At 44.5% G+C, this 17,804-nt stretch overlaps 1 protein-coding gene and 1 long non-coding RNA gene across 6 annotated transcripts in view; one reads left to right on the top strand and one right to left on the bottom strand.

Moving 5' to 3' along the window:
* tesk1b (testis associated actin remodelling kinase 1b) overlaps positions 1-17,804 on the top strand; it is a 177,051-nt gene that overhangs the window by 55,877 nt on the left and 103,370 nt on the right. For 4 of the 5 annotated variants that reach the window (XM_068029189.1, XM_068029188.1, XM_068029185.1 and 1 more), the window contains one exon: positions 11,997-12,143. The exons of the other annotated variant lie outside the window; for it this stretch is intronic. In XM_068029189.1, coding sequence (XP_067885290.1) covers positions 11,997-12,143 — 147 coding nt within the window. The remainder of the gene's footprint in view (positions 1-11,996; positions 12,144-17,804) is intronic. 5 annotated transcript variants of the gene reach the window in all.
* LOC137368909 (uncharacterized) overlaps positions 3,011-17,804 on the bottom strand; it is a 111,350-nt gene continuing 96,556 nt past the window's right edge. Inside the window, exon 3 of the long non-coding RNA XR_010974837.1 lies at positions 3,011-3,408. This is a non-coding gene — a long non-coding RNA (uncharacterized lncRNA). The remainder of the gene's footprint in view (positions 3,409-17,804) is intronic.

The raw sequence follows: 17,804 nt of genomic DNA, 5'->3' as shown, positions 1-17,804 counted from the left end.
TGTGAGAGTCTGAAAGGGAACTGGCTGAGTTCATACTCGTTTGTTGAGCAAGTGTGTTCCTGCCTGTTCATGATAGGAGACCACAAAAATGCATAAAGTTACACAGAGTTAACAAAGGCCTCAATAATATCTGCAAGGCAGAGAAGGAGTGGGGGGAGGGGAAGCAGGTTTGCTTGTTGAGCCTGGAAGGAAAACTCCTGCCCCATAAACAGTGCTGGAAAGGCACGTAACTTGATGGATCCAGCCCTTCTCGCCTCCCTTGAGTTGCTGAGTTTCCTGTTAATAGTAATACTCTGCCTAAATTAGAGGCATGCAGCCTGACGGAAGTATTTTAATGATAGATCAGCCTCTGAAGAGCAGGTTAGTTGCTTGCACCCAAACCAGGTGCCATTAAAATTGGAAATGGGTGGGTTGAAGGTGGATTTGTCATTTTTAAAATTTTAACCACCCTCCCTATCTGACACACACACACACACACACACACACACACACACACACACACACACACACACACACACACACACACACACACACACACACACACACACACACACACACACACACACCTCCCTCTGTCCTTGGGCATTAAAATTCACCCATAGAATCTACAGCACAGAAATTGGTTGATGCCAGCGTATTTGATCCACATGGGCTTTCTCCCACCCATCATCACAGCCTACCGGGAATAAGCAGTGCTGGAAAGACATTTACCTTCTATTCCTTTCTCCCTCATGTTTATCTATCTTCCCCTTTATGCTATTCGCCTCAACATTGGGGTAGTGAGTTCCATATTCTAACCCCTCTGAGTACAAAAGATTCTGCTGAATTCCCGATTGGAATTATCTTATATTTACGATTCCTAGTTCTGCTCTCCTTCACAATTGGAAACATCTTCTCTGCATCTACCGTATCCAAACCTTTCATAATCTTAAAGACCTCTATCAGGTCACCTCTCAGTCTTCTCTTTTCAAGAGGAAAGAGTCCCAGCCTGTTCAGTCTTTATTGATAAGTTTATCCTTTGATTTATGGTATCATCCTCGTAAATCATTTCATACTTTCTCCAGTGCCTCTATATCCTTTTTATACGTTAGACACTAGAACTGTGCACAGCACTCCAAGTGTGATCCAACCAAGGTTCAATACTATCTCAGCATAACTTCTCAGCCAAGGTGCTAAACAAGTTTAGCATAACTTCTCTATTCTGCCAGAGAGGTGTTAGACCAGAAGCTTTCAGTAGAAGTGAGTGGCACACAGCCAGCTTAGACAATTCTCGTCAAAACACAGCCTAAAGTCATTGGGCAATGGAACAAATTTTTATACAATGGGAGCTAAATTTAGGTACTTTGCATCCTATGTCTTTCATTTTCCTTTCTCAGTTCTAGTTTCACGAGCCTCTGTGTGAAAAAGCAAAAGAGAGAGAGAGGCTTTGGGAGTGTTTGATGGGACAGTGTAGAGGATTTTTTATTCTATATCCAACCCTTTTTTCTTTTTTTATTGTGTGATAGGCACTATATCAATGCAAGCTTTTTCATACATATTTCATCTTTACCAACAGATGGTCGGCACAGACTTGGTGGGCCGAAGGGCCTGTTTCAGTGCTGTATCTCTCTATGACTCTATGATATGGATGTAGAGGAAACTTCACTCTGTATCTAACTCATGCTGCCCTGCCCTGGGAGCATTTTATAGGGACAGTGTAGAGGGAACATTGTATCTAACTCATTCTGTACCTGCCCTGGGAGTGTTTGATGGAGCAATGTAGAGGCAGCTTTACTCTGTATCTAACCAGTGCTGTACCTGACTGTGTTGCTGGGATTGAGTGACTGAAATGGAATGTCTTCCATTCCCAATACAAATAACCTAAACATTGAAGATTAGTGAGGTGGGGGTGGGGAGAGGGGCATCATGTGAAAAGCCAGTGATTCAGAAACCTGACTGTAATTTCTTTAAAATCCAAAGCTCGGTCCCTGAAAGGTTAAAGGTGAACTTCGCTCTGTGTGGTGGGTTTATTGTTTCACTGTCAGTGGGGCCAGAGCTATTTGTCAGGCTGGGACAAGTGGAGCAAATTCCTGTTTGTCTCTCTGTTGCTAGGGAACACACCTCCAGGCCTCATCCCCTGTAAAAATTACTCAGGAGGTTGTGCCGACGACTAAGTCATCGACCTGCACTCTCCTGCCTTCATATTCAGCTTTATTTGTGTGAATTCTGTGCTCTCGGCTTCACATGTCCTCCAGGTTCAGTGAAAATATTCGAAAGGTGCCAAAGCCCACAGCAGTGTGCACTCCACACTCACACAGGGTATTGTACACACACCCCCAGCAATTAGTGTCACTCATCACTCACCTTCCCTATCTTCCCCTTTCTCTTCTATCTCCAGGAACTGCACCAATGACTCACTCCCTCTCTCTTTAGGTACTAATCGAGGCTCAGTGGGTAGCACTCGGGCCTCTGAGTCAGAAGGTTGTAGGTTCAAGGATCTCTTGCGTACAGGAATAGCATTACTTCTACGCCAGCTGCCTATCCTGTTAGGCTGAATTTTTTTAGTAAAAAAATGCTGTTCTTTCTCTGGCACATGCTGTACTCGTTTTCCCTCTCTCTGACAAATGCTTTCCTCTCTATGCTAATTAACCCATGAAGCTCTTTTAACCATATCAAGCTGTTGCATTGCAATATCAACTGTGGCTCAGTGGGTAGTAGTCCCACTTCTGAGCCAGAAGGTTGTGGGCTCAAGTCCTATTCCAGAGACCTGAACACAAAACATAGGCTGACGTACCTAGCGCAGTACTGGTGGAATGCTGCTCTATCAGCAGTGCCCTCTTTCAGATGAGATGTTAAACTGAGGCTGTTTGCCTGCTCAGTTGGACATAAAAGATCCCACTGCACTATTCGAAGTGCAGAGGCCCTGACTTGCTCATGATTCCTCTTGTTTTCCCCCAGCACTCTTTCTAATTCTTATTTCTGTCCCTGTTCTCTCTTGTAGTTTCTGTATGTCCATATTCACTCACTACTTCTCCCCTTAACATTCAGTTTTTCTCTTCCTCTCTCAAACCTGTTATCCTTGTGCTCTCTCACTCTTTTCTTCATGTTATCTCACATTCTGTGCATTCTGTGTTGCTGAATCTGTTCCCTTCACTATTTCCCAGCAGCAAATAAAAGTATTGACAGGAGAACCTTGGATTTAATCAAGCAGTTGTAAAAGAAATTTTTCAATCTGTTAATAACATTGTCTAATTAAACATCTGGCCTCTCAGATCCTGAGAATCTTCTCCAAGGATGTTACCCCTCACCCTCGCTTTGCCTTTGCATATAGGCAGGGATATGTGATATACTGGTTCTTTCGAAGTTGGTAAGGACATCAGGCAGAACTCCTCTGTTTTTCTTCCAATAGTAGGCATGGGATCTTGATGTCTACAGGAGAGAGCAGATGGGACCTCAGATTAATGTCATTTCATGTCACACATTGCCCGTGCTGTTTTAGAGGAAAGAAATCACTCCCACTCACTGTCCAGGGATTCCTTCCAGAAAACAAGCATGTGAGCAAGAATTGGATCAGGCAAAGCTTGTGACGCCCTCCTCCAACCTGTCTTGTGTTCAGATCCTTCCATGGCCTGGCCCTCATCCTATCTCTGTAACTTCTTCCAGCCCTACAACCGTTCGAGAACTCTGCACTCCTCCAAATAAGCATCCCCAATTTTAACACTCCATCATTGGTGGCCGTGCCTTCAGCTCCCCAGGCACAAGTTCTGGATATTTCTGCCCAAACCTTTCTGTCTCTCTCTTCTCCTTTAAGACTCTCCCTAAAACCTATCTCTTAGACCAAGCTTTTGGTCATCTGTCCGAATATCTCGTTATGTGGCTCAGTGTCAAATTTTTGTCTGTCACTCCTGTGAATTGCCTTGGGACATTTTACTGCATTAAAGGCTCTATATAATTACCAGTTGTTGTATTTATTGTCAATAGGGTGAAATAGTTTTGCACTGATGGGTGGGGCTGTTGTGGAGACGGTGGATTTTTTTTTTGTAATAAGTCCTGGCAGCTTCAGAGAAATGGCAAGGAATGAAAATAAATCCTGCCTGACAGTTCCAGCAGATTCTCTCTCTCTCTGCAGATTTCCTTTTCGGGTCCCTGCTCTGGGAGTTGCTGGGACCTGTTGCTGTTGGCTCGTTGCTCGGTGAGTCATTCACGAAATCAGCTTCTGGACAGGCCCAGTAAATCACTCGCATGTTTTGCTGAGATTCCAGTTAAATGGGAAGTTTGCTTCTCCTAAGCGTCTTGTTGTGGACTGCCAGCCTTCGGGTCTGCAGAGCAGCTTCTGTTTGCCAAGCAGTGATACCCCACATTGGCAAGGCAGTGGTATGATGATTTATTCCTCCCCCTCGTCACCAACCCCATTCCCCCATGTCAGAAGTGAGGGTCATTCTCTTTCCCAAGGCTTTTGCTCGTTAGCAGACAGCAACAGAAGGAACAGGTCACTCTACCCAGTCTGTTTGCACTGAAGCTCCCAGTCAAGTTGTATCCACTCCACTCTGCCAACCTCTCCTTCCAACCTCCTACCCACCTCACTGTCCAATCCTGATCCCTCCTCCCAGCCCCCTATCCACCTCACTGTCCAATCCCAACCTCTCCTCCCAGCCCCTACCCACCTCACAGTCCAATCCTGATCCCTCTTCCCAGTCCCTACCCACTTTACTGCCAGATCTCAACCTCTCCTCCCAATCTTCTACCCGCCTCACTGTGCAATCCTGATTCCTCCACCCAACCCTCGACCCATTTTACTATCCATACCCAACCCTTCCTCTTGGCCTCCTACCCACATTACTGTCCAACCTGACATATCTACCAGCCCCCACTTTTCTCTTTCACTTTTCTGCCCCAAAAGTGACTCCATTTCCTAGCCTGTCCTAAATTACTGGATTTGGCCTCATCCCCTTCTCTTGCCAGACTTCTTGCCCCAGAACTAGTCCTTCGCAAGCCCCACTGGGAGGGGGAGGGTGCGGTGGTGCGGGGGAAATGGAGACGAGGAGCAGTGAGTTAGGATGATTGGACGAGCCTAGTTTGGGGTATGAACAGATTGCGGGGAGAGCAGGTCTGATCTATAAGTAGAGAGGCAGGGGTCAGAGGCAATTCAACCTTAAACAAAACCAGGCAATGAGACAGATGCAGGGGTCAGGCGGTGCACTCAACTGGAGATGAATCTAGGACAGCAGTGTCAGGGCTGGGCTGCTTATTTCACAGGCTGAACAGGCAGGAGCTCTTTTCTAGAGTAAAGAGAAGACTAAGGGTCGATAGTGGTCGATAAGATAATGAAAGGGTTTGATAGGGTAGATCTGAAGGAAGTGTTTCCACTTGTGGGGGAATCCAAAACTACGGGTCATAAATATAAGACAGTCACTAATAAATTAAATAGGGAATTCAGGAGAAATTTCTTCAACCAGAGAGTGGTGAGAATGTGGAATGCACTACCACATAGAGGAGCAAATTTGCAAGGAAATTATAGAGGTGCAAGAACTATAGAATAGTGATAATGGAGAATTTCAATTATCCTAATATAGATTGGGATAGTAATAGTGTAAAGGACAGAGAGGGGAAGAGTTTCTGAAGTACTTTCAGGACAATTTTCAGTATGTTTCCGGCCCAATGAGGTAGGAGGCATTGCTGGATCTGTTTCTGGGGAATGAGGTGAGTCAAGTGGATCAAGTGTCAGTAGAGGAACATTTAGACAACAGTGACCATAGTATCATAAGGTTTAGGTTAGCTATGGAAAAAGCCAAGGAGCAATCCAGAGTAAAAAAATTTAATTGGAGCAAGGCCAATTTCAGTGAGGTAAAAAGAGACTGGCAGCTAACATAAAAGGGAATCGAAAAGTCTTCTGTAGGCATATAAAGAGTAAAAGGGTTGTCAGAAGAGGGGTGGGGCCAATTGGGGACCAAAAAGGGGATTTACACATGGTTTCAGAGGACATGGCTGAGGTACTAAATGAGTACCTAGCATCTGTCTTTACCAAGGAAGAAGATGCTGATGAAATCATGGTAAAAGAGGAGGTAGTTGAGACACTGGATGGGCTAAAAATTGATAAAGAGTGGGTATTAGAAAGGCTGGCTGTAATTAAAGTTGATGTCACCAGATGCATCCAAGGATGCTGAAGGATGTAAGGGTGGTTATTGCAGAAGCACTCTTCTAATCCTCCTTAGATCCAGGGGTAGTGCCAGAGGACCGGAGAATTGCAAATGTTCAAAAAAAAACATTTAGGATACACACAGCAACTACAGGCCAGTCAGATTAACCTCGCTTTTAGAAATAATACTTCTGGACAAAATTAACAGTCACTTGGACAAGTGTGGATTAATTAAGGAAAGCCAGCACAGATTTATTAAGGCAAATCATCTTTAACTAACTTGATTGAGTTTTTTGATCAGTAACAGAAAGGGTTGATGATGGTAATGCAGTAGATGTGGTGTCCATGAACTTCCAAAAGGTATTTGATAAATTGCCACATAATAGGCTTGCCGGCGAAGTTGAGGCCCATGGAATAAAAGGGACAGCGGCAACATTGACATAAGGTTGGCTGAGTGACAGGAAACAGAGAGTTGTGGTGAACAATTGTTTTTTCAGACTGGAGGAAGGTTCCGAGGACCACTGCTTTTCTTGATATATATTAACGACTTAGACTTAGGTGTACAGGGCACAATTTCAAAATTTGTAGGTGACACAAAACTTGCAAGTTGCAGTCAATGGTTGCTTTTCAGACTGGAGGATGGTAGACAGTGGTGTTCCCCCAGGGTCAGTGCTGGGACCACTGCTTTTTTTGCTACATATAAATGACTTGGATCTTGGAACACAGTAGAATTTCAAAATTTGCCGATGACACCAAACCTGGAGGTGTGGCAAACAGTGAGGATGATATGAACCACCTGTAACAAGACATAGATAAGCTAGCAGAATGGGCAGACAGGTGGCTGATGAAATTTAATATAGACAAGTGTGAGGTGATGCATTTTGGCAAAAGGAATATAGGCAATATATATTTAATGGCACAGATCTAAAGAGTGTGCAGGAACAGAGTGACCTGGGGGTGCATGTGCATCGATCTTTGAAGGTGGCAGGACATATTGAGAGAGTGGTTACTAAAGCATATGGGATCTTGGACTTCATAAATAGAGGCACTGACTACAAAAGCAGAGAAATTATGCTGAACATTTATAAAGCTCTGGTTAGGCCCCAACTGGAGTATTGCATCCAGTTCTGGTCACCACACTTCAGGAAGGATGTGAGGGTCCTTGAGAGGGTGCAGATGAGATTTACCAGAATGGTTCCAGGAATGGGGGCTTTTAATTACAAGATTAGGTTGGAAAAGCTGAGGTTGTTCTCCTTAGAACAAAGGAGATTGAGGGGAGATATAGTAAACGTGTATAAGATTCTTATATAAGTTAGACAAGGAAAAACTGTTCCTAGTAACTAATGGTACAAGGACGAGGGGGCACAATTTGAAGGCTTTGGGCAAGAAATGCAGGGTGAATATGAGGAAGAACTTTTTCCGCAGGACATGGTAATGACCTGAAACTCGCTGTCCACAAGGGTGGTGGAAGCAGAAACAATCAATGATTTCAAAAGGAAATTGGATGGCCACTTGAAGGAAATAAACTTGCAGAGCAATGATGATCGAGCGGAGGGGTGGGACTGACTAGATAGCTCCGTGGAGAGCCACCATGGACTCGATGGGCCGAATGGCCTCCTTCTGTGCCATAAATGACTCTTCAAGTGTGAAGTGATACATTTTGGTCGGAAGAATGAGCAGCGGCAATACAAATGATAGGGTAAAATTATAAAAGGGCTGCAGGAACAGAGAGACCTGGAGGTATATGTGCACAAATCATTGAAAGTGGCAGGGCAGGTTGAGAAAGTGATGAAAAAGGCATACAGAATTCTGGACTTTATAAATAGAGGCTGAGAGTACAAAAGCAAGGAAGCTATGATGAAACTCTCATACACTGTTTGGCCTCAACTGCAGTATTGTATCCAATTCTGAATAATACACTTAGGAAGGATGTGAAGGCTTTAGATGGGGTGCAGAAAGGATTTACGAGAATGGTTTCAGGGATGAGGGACTTAGTTACGTGGATAGATTGGAGAAGCTCGGGTTGTTCTCCTTAGAGAAGAGAAGGTTGAGAGTAGATTTGATAGAGGTGTTCAAAATCATGAGGGTCTAGGCAGATGGGAAGAAACTGTTCCCTTTGCTGGAAGGGTCACGAACACTGATATAGGGAGAATGGCATAAGAACGAATGGCGAGATTAGGAAAAACTGTTTTCACGCAGCAAGTGGTTTGGATCTGGTGTGATGGAGGCAGATTCAATTGTGGCTTTCAAAAAGGGAATTGAATAGGACCTGTAGAAAAACAGTGTGGGGCCACGGGGAAAGGGAGGAGGAATGGAACTAGTTGAGTTACTCTTGCAGAAAGCTGGCACAGACATGATGGGCCGAATCGCCTCCTCTGTGCTGTATAATTCTAGATAGAGTAGTTGAGTTGCATAGCATATATGTGTTTAAGGAAAAGCTAGATTAGCACATGGGATAGAAAGGAATAGGATGATATACTTACAGTGCGAGATGAAATAGGCTGGGAGGAGGCTTGTGTGTAGCATAAACACTGGCATAGACTGGTTGGGCAGACGGCATTATTTCTGTGCAGTAGAATCGATAAAAAAGCAGCATATTATTTAAATGGTGAGAGATTGCAGAGCTCTGAGACGCAGAGGGATCTGGGTGGGTGTTCTAGTGCATGAATCAGAAAAGGTTAGTATGCAGGTTCAGCAAGTAATTAGGAATGTTATTGTTTATTGCGTAGGGAATTGAATACATAGAAACATAGAAAATAGGAGCAGGAGTAGGCCATTCAGTCCTTCGGGCCTGCTCCGCCATTCAAAAAAGATCATGGCTGATCGTCTAATTCAGTATCCTGTTCCCACTTTTACCCCCTTTTCCCTTGATCCCTTTGGCATTAAGAAATATATCTATCTTCCCTCTTCAATATATTTAATGACTTGGCCTCCACTGCCTTCTGCAGTAGAGAATTCCACAGATTCACCACCCTCTGAATGAAGAAATTTCTCCTCATCTCGGTTCTAAATGGCATACCCCGTATCCTGAGACTGTGACCCCTGGTTCTGGACTCCTCAGCCATCAGGAACATCCTCCCTGCATCTCGCCTGTCTAGTCCTGTTAGAATTTTATAGCTTTCTATGAGATCCCCTCACATTCTTCTAAACTCTAGTGAATATAGGCCTAGTCGACCCAATCTCTCCTCATACGTCAATCCTGCCATCCCAGGAATCAGCCTAGTAAATCTTCTTTGCACTCCCCCCATGGCAAGAACATCCTTCCTCAGATAAGGAGACCAAAACTGCACACAGTACTCCAGATGTGGTCTCACCAAAGCCCTGTTTAACTGCAGCATGACATCCTTGCTCCTGTACTCTAATCCTCTTGCAATGAAGGCCAACATATCATTCACCTTCCTAACTGCTTGCTGCACCTGAATGCTTGCTTTCAGCGACTGGTGTACAAGGACACCCAGGTCTCATTGCACCTCCCCTTTCCCAATCTATCACCATTCAGATAATAATCTGCCTTTCTGTTTTTACAACCAAAGTGGATAACCTCACATTTATCCACGTTATACTGCATCTGCCATGCATTTGCCCACTCACCCAACTTGTCCAAATCACATTGGAGCCTCTTTGCATCCTTCTCATAGCTCATATTGACACCCCAACCCACATTTGTGTCGTCTGCAAAGTTGGAAATGTTACATTTAGTTCCCTCACCCAAGTCATTAATATATATTGTGAATAGCTGGGGCCCAAGCACTGATCCCTGCGGTACCTCACTAGTCACTGCCTGCCACCTGGAAAAAGACCCGTTTATTCCTACTCTCTGTTTCCTGTCTGTCAACCAATTCTCAATCCATGCCAGTATATTACCCCAATCCCATGTGCTTTAATTTTGCACACTAACCTCTTATGTGGGACCTTATCAAAAGCCTTCTGAAAATCCAAATACACCACATCCATTGGTTCTCCCTTATCTACACTTCTGGTTACATCCTCAAAAAAATCCAGTAGACTTGTTGAGCATGATTTCCCTTTCGTAAACTCATGCTGACTTTGTCCAATCCTGTTTATGCTTTCCAGGTGTTCTGCTATCACATCCTTTTATAATAGACTTGAGCATTTTCCCCACTACTGATATAAGGCTAACTGGTCTGTAATTCCCTGTTTCTTCTCTCCCTCCTTTTTTAAATAGTGGGGTTACATTTGCCACCCTCCAATCTGTAGGAACTGCTCCAGAGTCTACAGAATTTTGGAATTTGTACAAAAGTAAGAAGGTTATACTTCAGTTATATAGGGCATTAGTGAGAACACAGCTAGAGTACTGTGTACAGTATTGGTCTCCTTATTTCAGGAAGGATGTAAATGCATTGGAAGCAGTTCTGAGAAGGTTTACGAGGAAAGGTTGTACAGGCCAGGCTTGTATCTGCTGGAGTTTAGGAGAGTAAGAGGTGACTTGATTGAAACATATAGGATTCTGAGAGGTCTTGACAGGGTGGATGTGGAAAGGATGCTTCCAGTTGTGGGAGAATGTAGAACTAGGGGTCACTGTCTAAAAATAAGGGGTCACCCATTTAAGACAGAGATGAGGAGAAATTTGTTCTCTCAGAGGGTCGTGAGTCTTTGGAATTCTCTTCCTCAAAAGGCAGTGGAAGCAGAGTCTTTGAATATTTTTAAGACAGATGTAGATAGTTTCTTGATAAGCAAGGGGGTGAAAGGTTATCAGGGGTAGGCAGGAATGTGGAGTCGAGGTTACAATCAGATCAGCCATGATCTTGTTGAATGTTGGAGCAGGCTCGAGGGGCCGAGTGGCCTACTCCTGCTCCTAATTGGTATGTTCAGATGATAACACCTCTTCATAAGCAACCAGACCCACTGGTTAAAGGCGGGCGGCACAGTGGCGCAGTGGTTAGCACCGCAGCCTCACAGCTCCAGGGACCCGGGTTCGATTCTGGGTACTGCCTGTGCGGAGTTTGCAAGTTCTCCCTGTGTCTGCGTGGGTTTCCTCCGGGTGCTCCGGTTTCCTCCCACATGCCAAAGACTTGCAGGTTGATAGGTTAATTGGCCATTATAAATTGCCCCTAGTATAGGTAGGTGGTAGGGAAATATATAGGGACAGTTGGGGATGTGACAGGAATATGGAATTAGTGTAGGATTAGTATAAATGGGTGGTTAATGGTCGGCACAGACTCGGTGGGCCGAAGGGCCTGTTTCAGTGCTGTATCTCTAAAACTAAAACTAAAAACTAAGGCACTTATCACATGCATCGTTTAGATTATAACTTGAGCACAGTTTCTATCCAATGTGTGCTGTATATTTACAGAAGCTGACAGAGATTCACATGAGTTGTACAGTACCACAAGGGAGTGAATCAGTCCCTTTTACCTGCTGTGTACTGCACATATACAGCAGCTGAGACTGAGAGACACACAAGCGTACAATATGTGAGTGAATTTGCCTTTTACTCATTGTGAACTGTACATCTATAAGAGCTGACACTGAGACATTCACAGGATATACAGTACCAGAGAGGAGTGAATCATTAACTCTTTCCTGTTGTGTACTGTACATGTACAGGAGCTGCAACTGAGACACACGCAGGCCTTGCAGTACCAAACGAGAGTGAATCGTTCCCTTGTACCCAATTTGTACTGTGTATGGACAGGAGCTGATACTGAGCCACACATGGGCCATACAGTACCAGATGGGAATTTGTGACCCCCACCCCTGCAGTTCACCCTATTTTCCATCCATTAATTTTACATTTCCAGGAGCTGACTTTGTTTTGCATTGTGAATAATTCCAGATAAATATCTCAAGATTTCAAACATACTGATATTTGGATGAACAATATCCATTAATTGGGGTTTTTCTTTGTGCTTTCCCTCAGTACATCAATGGAGGGAGCCTTGAGCAGGTACTCGGCAGCAGTGAGTATCTGTCTTGGTTTGTCCGGATCAAGCTGGCGCTGGACATTGCAAAGGGCTTGTGCTACCTGCACTCCAAGGGAATCTTCCATCGGGACTTGACATCCAAGGTACAGAAACCAAAGGGCAATTGAAGCGCAGTTAGCAAGACGATTACAGATCAAGAGGGTGGTTCAGCTCACCCTAGCTCACCCATGCAGAATGACCCTGCCATCTCCCCATTGCTGCATCCAGTTGGTTCCTAAATGTATCCCAGAGAAGCTCTTTGCAGTAGTATGAGGGACAGTAACCAGAGGACAAGATCGAAGATAATTGGCAAAGAACCAGAGGAGAGATGAGGTGAAGAAGCGCAGGGAAGTTTTCCCCAGAGTCCTGGCCAATATTTATCCCTCAACCAATATTGCTAAAAGGGAGTAACTGGCCAATTATCTCATTGCTGTTTGTGGAAGTGTGCTGTGCACAAATTAACTGCCATGTTCCCTACATTACACCAGTAACTACACTTTAAAAGCACTTCATTGTCTGTAAAGCACTTTGGGAAATTTCAGGTCATGAAAGACGCTAAATAAATGCATGTTCTTTCTATCTTTAACCTGAGTCCACCAGTCTGCATCCAAACTACAGAAATTGGATCTAAATGCACAGTCACCAGGAGCCAGCTTCTGGACTCCAAATGAAAGAGAAGGGATAAGAGAAGCAAAGTAACTTTGTTAATTAGGAAGAGTATCCTCAGGCTCTTCATGGAGTTTTAAAGCTAGGGAAATTTCCTTACACATGGAGAGATCGCATATGATACAAGCTTCGGTAATTATTGTTAAAGTACTTGGGAAAGCAACAACACAGACAGATGCTGGTCTTCTCAGGAGAACTTTCGTTTTTTCTGGAATATATGCTGTTGGATAATTAATTAGACAGAGCACAGGTTGAATAGGGAGTATGGTAGTGTAGTGGTTATATTACTGAACTTGCAATCTGAGTAGTATTAGGTTCAAATTCCACCAAAAGCATTTTGAGAATTTGAATTCAGTTTTAATTTTAAAAAAAGTAGCTGTAAATGTGTTGAATTGTTGTAAAAACCCAACCAATTCATGCTTTAGTGAAGAAAAACTGCCGTCCTTACCTAGTCTGGCGAAGATTTTACTCCAATCTCACAACCAACCTGGTTGAGTCTATGTCACTATGATTGAAGAAGACCATCAGCACCTTCTCACGGCAACTAGGAATGGGCAATAAATGTCAACCTTGTCAGCAACACCCACATCCACAAAAAAACTTGCTTTATATTTCCTTTGAGTTTAGAAGATTTAAGGGTGAGCCAATCAAGTTTTATTTTTAAATGATAGGGTTAATTAGAGTTGATTATGGAGAAACAATTCCTCTGATATATGAATCAAAAATAAAGGGCCATAATCCTGAAATTAGAACCAGACGATTTAGGAATGAAATCAGGAAACAATTTTCCAAACGGAGGGTAGTGGAAATCTGGAACGGTCCCGCACAAAAGGCTGTGGATGCTGGGTGCCAATTCAAGACTGAGATGGATTATGGTTAAGCAAGGATATCTGTGCAGCCACATACCCACACAGTTTAGAGGGAACACTGGTGTTGTGCCTACATCTTAAACCATTGCAGTCTGTACGAAGGTGCTTGCGTAGTACTATTAGGTATTGTTTATTCGTTCATGGGATGTGACAAGGCCAGCATTTATTGCCCATCCCTAATTGCCCTTGAGAAAGTGCTGGTGAGCTGCCTTCTTGAACCACTGCGGTCCTTGTCGTATAGATACACCCACAGTGCTATTAGGGAGCGAGTTCCAGGATTTTGGCCCAGCAACAGTCAAGGAACAGCAATATAGTTCCAAGTCAGGATAATGTGTGGCTTGAAGGGGAACTTGCAGGTGGTGGTGTTCCCATGTATTTGCTGTCCTTGTCCTTCTAGGTGGTAGAGGCACTGATTTGGAAGGTGCTGTCGAAGGAGCCTTGGTGAGTTGCTGCAGTGCATCTTGTAGTGCCACTGTGCACCGATAGTGGAGGGAGTGAATATTTAAGGTGGTGGATGAGCCGCCAATCAAATGGGCTGCTTTATCCTGGATGGTGTTGAGCTTCTCTAGTGTTGTTGGAGCTGCACCCATACAGGCAAGTGGAAAGTATTCCATCACACTCCTGACTTGTGCCTTGTAGATGGTGCACAGGCTTTGGGGAGTCAGGAGGTGAGCTACTTGCCACAGAATTCCCAGCCTCTGATGTGTTCTTGTAGCCACAGTATTTATATGGCTACTGCAGTTACATTTCTGGCCAATGTTAACCCCAAGGTTGGTGATGATGGAGGATTCAGCGATGGTAATGCTGTTGAATGTCAAGTGGAGATGGTTAGATTCTCTCTTGTTGGAGATCGTCATTGCCTGATACTTGTGTGGCGCGAATGTTACTTGCTGCTTATCAGCCCAAGCCTGAATGTTGTCCAGGTCTTGCTGCATCTGGACACAGGCTGCTTCACAGAATCACAGAATGATACAGTGCAGAAGAGGCCCTTCAGCCCATCGGGTCAGCACCGATGCCTTAAAGACACCTGACCTGTCTACCTAATCCCATTTGCCAGCACTTGGCCCATAGCCTTGAATGTTATGACGTACCAAGTGCTCATCCAGGTACTTTTTAAAGGATGTGAGGCAACCCACCTCTACCACCCTCCCAGGCAGGGCATTCCAGACCGTCACCATCCTCTGGGCAAAAAAGTTCTTCCTCAAATCCCCCTTAAACCTCCTGCCCCTCACCTTAAACTTGTGTCCCCTCGTAACTGACCCTTCAACTAAGGGGAACAGCTGTTCCCTATCCAATCTGTCCATGCCCCTCATAATCTTGTACACCTCGATCAGGTTACCGATCAGTCTTCTCTGCTCCAGCGAAATCAACCCAAGCCTATCCAACCTCTCTTCATAGCTTAAATGTTCCATCCCAGGCAACATCCTGGTCAATCACCTCTGCACCCCCTCCAGTGCAATCACATCCTTCCTATAATGTGGCAACCAGAATTGCACACAGTACTCCAGCTGTGGTCTTACCAAAGTTCTGTACAACTCCAACATGACCACCCTGCTTTTGTAATCTATGCCTCGATTTATAAAGGCAAGTGTCCCATATGCCTTTTTCACCACCCTATTAACCTGCCTTCAGAGATCTATGGACAAACACGCCAAAGTCCCTTTATTCCTCAGAACTTCCCAGTGTCAGACCATTCATTGAATACTTCCGTGTCACATTACTCCTTCCAAAGTGTATCACCTCACACTTTTCAGGGTTAAATTCCATCTGCCACTTTCTGCCCATTTGACCATCCCGTCTATATCTTCCTGTAACCTAAGACGCTCCACCTCACTGTTAACCACTCGGCCAATCTTTGTATCATCCGCGAACTTACTGATCCTATCCCCCACATAGTCATCTATGTCGTTTATATAAATGACAAACAATAAGGGACCCAGCACAGATCCCTGTGGTACGCCACTGGACACTGGCTTCCAGTCACTCTGTCTCCTACAGCTAAGCCAATTTTGAATCCACCTTATCAAGTTACCCTGTATCCCATGTGCATTTACTTTCTTGATAAGTCTCCCATGTGGGACCTTGTCAAAGGCTTTGCTGAAATCCATGTAAACTACATCAACTGCACTACCCTCATCTACACACCTGGTCACATGCCCAAAAAATTCAATCAAATTTGTTAGGCATGACCTCCCTCTGACAAAGCCATGCTGATTATTCCTAATCAAATTTTGCCTCTCCAAGTGGAGATAGATTCTCTCCTTCAGAATTTTCTCCAATAGTTTCCCTACTACTGACGTGAGACTCACTGGTCTGTAGTTCCCTGGCTTATCTCTACAACCTTGCTTAAATAGTGGGACCACATTAGCTGTTCTCCAGTCCTCTGGCACCTCCCACGTGGCCAGAGAGCAACTAAAAATTTGGGTCAGCGCCCCTGCAATCTCCACCCTCGCCTCCCACAGCATCCTAGGACACAAATCATCCGGACCTGGAGATTTGTCCACTGTTAAGCCTTCCAAAACCTCCAATACCTTGTCACTCCCTATGACAATTTGCTCAAGAACCTCACAGTCTCTCTCTCTGAGTTCCATATCTGCATCCTCATTCTCTTGGGTGAAGACAGAAGTGAAGTATTCATTCAACACCCTACCAATGTCCTCTGGCTCCACCCACAGATTTCCCCCTTGGTCCCTAATGGGTCCCACTCTTTCCCTGGTTATCCTCTTCCCATTGATATACTTATAGAATATCTTGGGATTTTCCCTACTTTTGCCAGCCAGAGCTTTCTCATATCCCCTCTTTGCTCTCCTAATTGCTTTCTTAAGCTCCATCCTACACTTTCTGTACTCCACTAATGTTGATTTGCTCTCCTTGTATTTGCTAAAAGCCTCTCTTTTCCTTCTCATCATACCCTGAATGTTTCTGGTCATACATAGTTCTCTGGGCTTGTTGCTCCCACCTATTACCCTGGAGGGAACATGTTGGGCCTGTACCCTCCCCATTTCCTTTTTGAATGCCCCCCACTGCTCTTCTGTAGATTTCCCGATAAGTAACTCTTTCCAGTCTACCTTGGCCAGATCCTTCCTTATTTTACTAAAATTAGCTCTCCCCCAATCCAAAACCTTTTTTTGCAACTTGTCTATTCCTTTCTCCATAACAAGCTTAAATTGTACCATGTTGTGGTCGCTATCACCAAAATGATCCCCGACCAACACATCAACCACCTTTCCGGCTTCATTCCCCAGAATTAGGTCCAGCACTGCACCCTCCCTTGTTGGATCCTCTAAATATTGAGCTAAAAGGTTCTCCTGTATACATTTTAAGAACTCCACTCCATCTAAGCCCTTAACATGATGACTATCCCAATTAATGTTCAGAAAGTTGAAATCACCGAATATAATTACCCGATTATTATTTTTACACTCCTCTGCGAATTGCGCACATATTTGCTCTTCAATTTCCCGCTGACTATCTGGAGATCTATAATAAACACCTAGCAATGTGGCTGTCCCTTTTTTATTCCTAAACTCTACCCATAAAGCTTCATTTGATGCCCCCTCCAAGATATCATCTCTCCTTACTGCAGTAACTGACTCCTTAACTAATATTGCAATGCCCCCTCCTCTTTTACCCCCTCCTCTGTCTCGCCTGAAGATTCTATATCCCAGGATATTGAGCTGCCAATCCTGCCCCTCCCTCAACTGTGTCTCCGTGATGGCTACTATATCACAATTCCACATGTCAATCCTTGCCCTTAACTCATCCGTTTTACCTGTAATACTCCTGGCATTAAAGTAGAGGCCTTCCATCCTGGTCTTACTCCCTTGACACATCTCCCACTGTATTCCCTCTGACTTGTTTGCTTTCCTGTGTTTAGCTGTGTCCCTGTTCTGCTCGGAGTCTGCATCCCCTCCCCTTGCCAAATTAGTTTGAACTCCTTCCAACAGCACTAGCAAACCTGCCCGCAAGGATATTAGTCCCCCTCTGGTTCAGATGTAGACCGTCCCGCTTGTACAGGTCCCACCTTCCCCAGAAACGGTCCCAGTGGTCCAGGAATCTAAAACCCTCCCTACTGCACCAACCACGCATTCATCTGTGCTATTCTCCTATTTCTATAGACGCTAGCATGTGGCACTGGGAGTAATCCAGAGATTACAACCCAAGAGGTCTTGCTTTTTCGTCTACTGCCTAATTCCCTGAATTCTTGATGCAAGACCTCATCCCTCTTTC

This window comes from Heterodontus francisci, chromosome 4, assembly GCF_036365525.1.
Source record: "Heterodontus francisci isolate sHetFra1 chromosome 4, sHetFra1.hap1, whole genome shotgun sequence".
Taxonomy (NCBI): domain Eukaryota; kingdom Metazoa; phylum Chordata; class Chondrichthyes; order Heterodontiformes; family Heterodontidae; genus Heterodontus; species Heterodontus francisci.
This window is presented reverse-complemented; position numbering and strand designations above follow the sequence as displayed.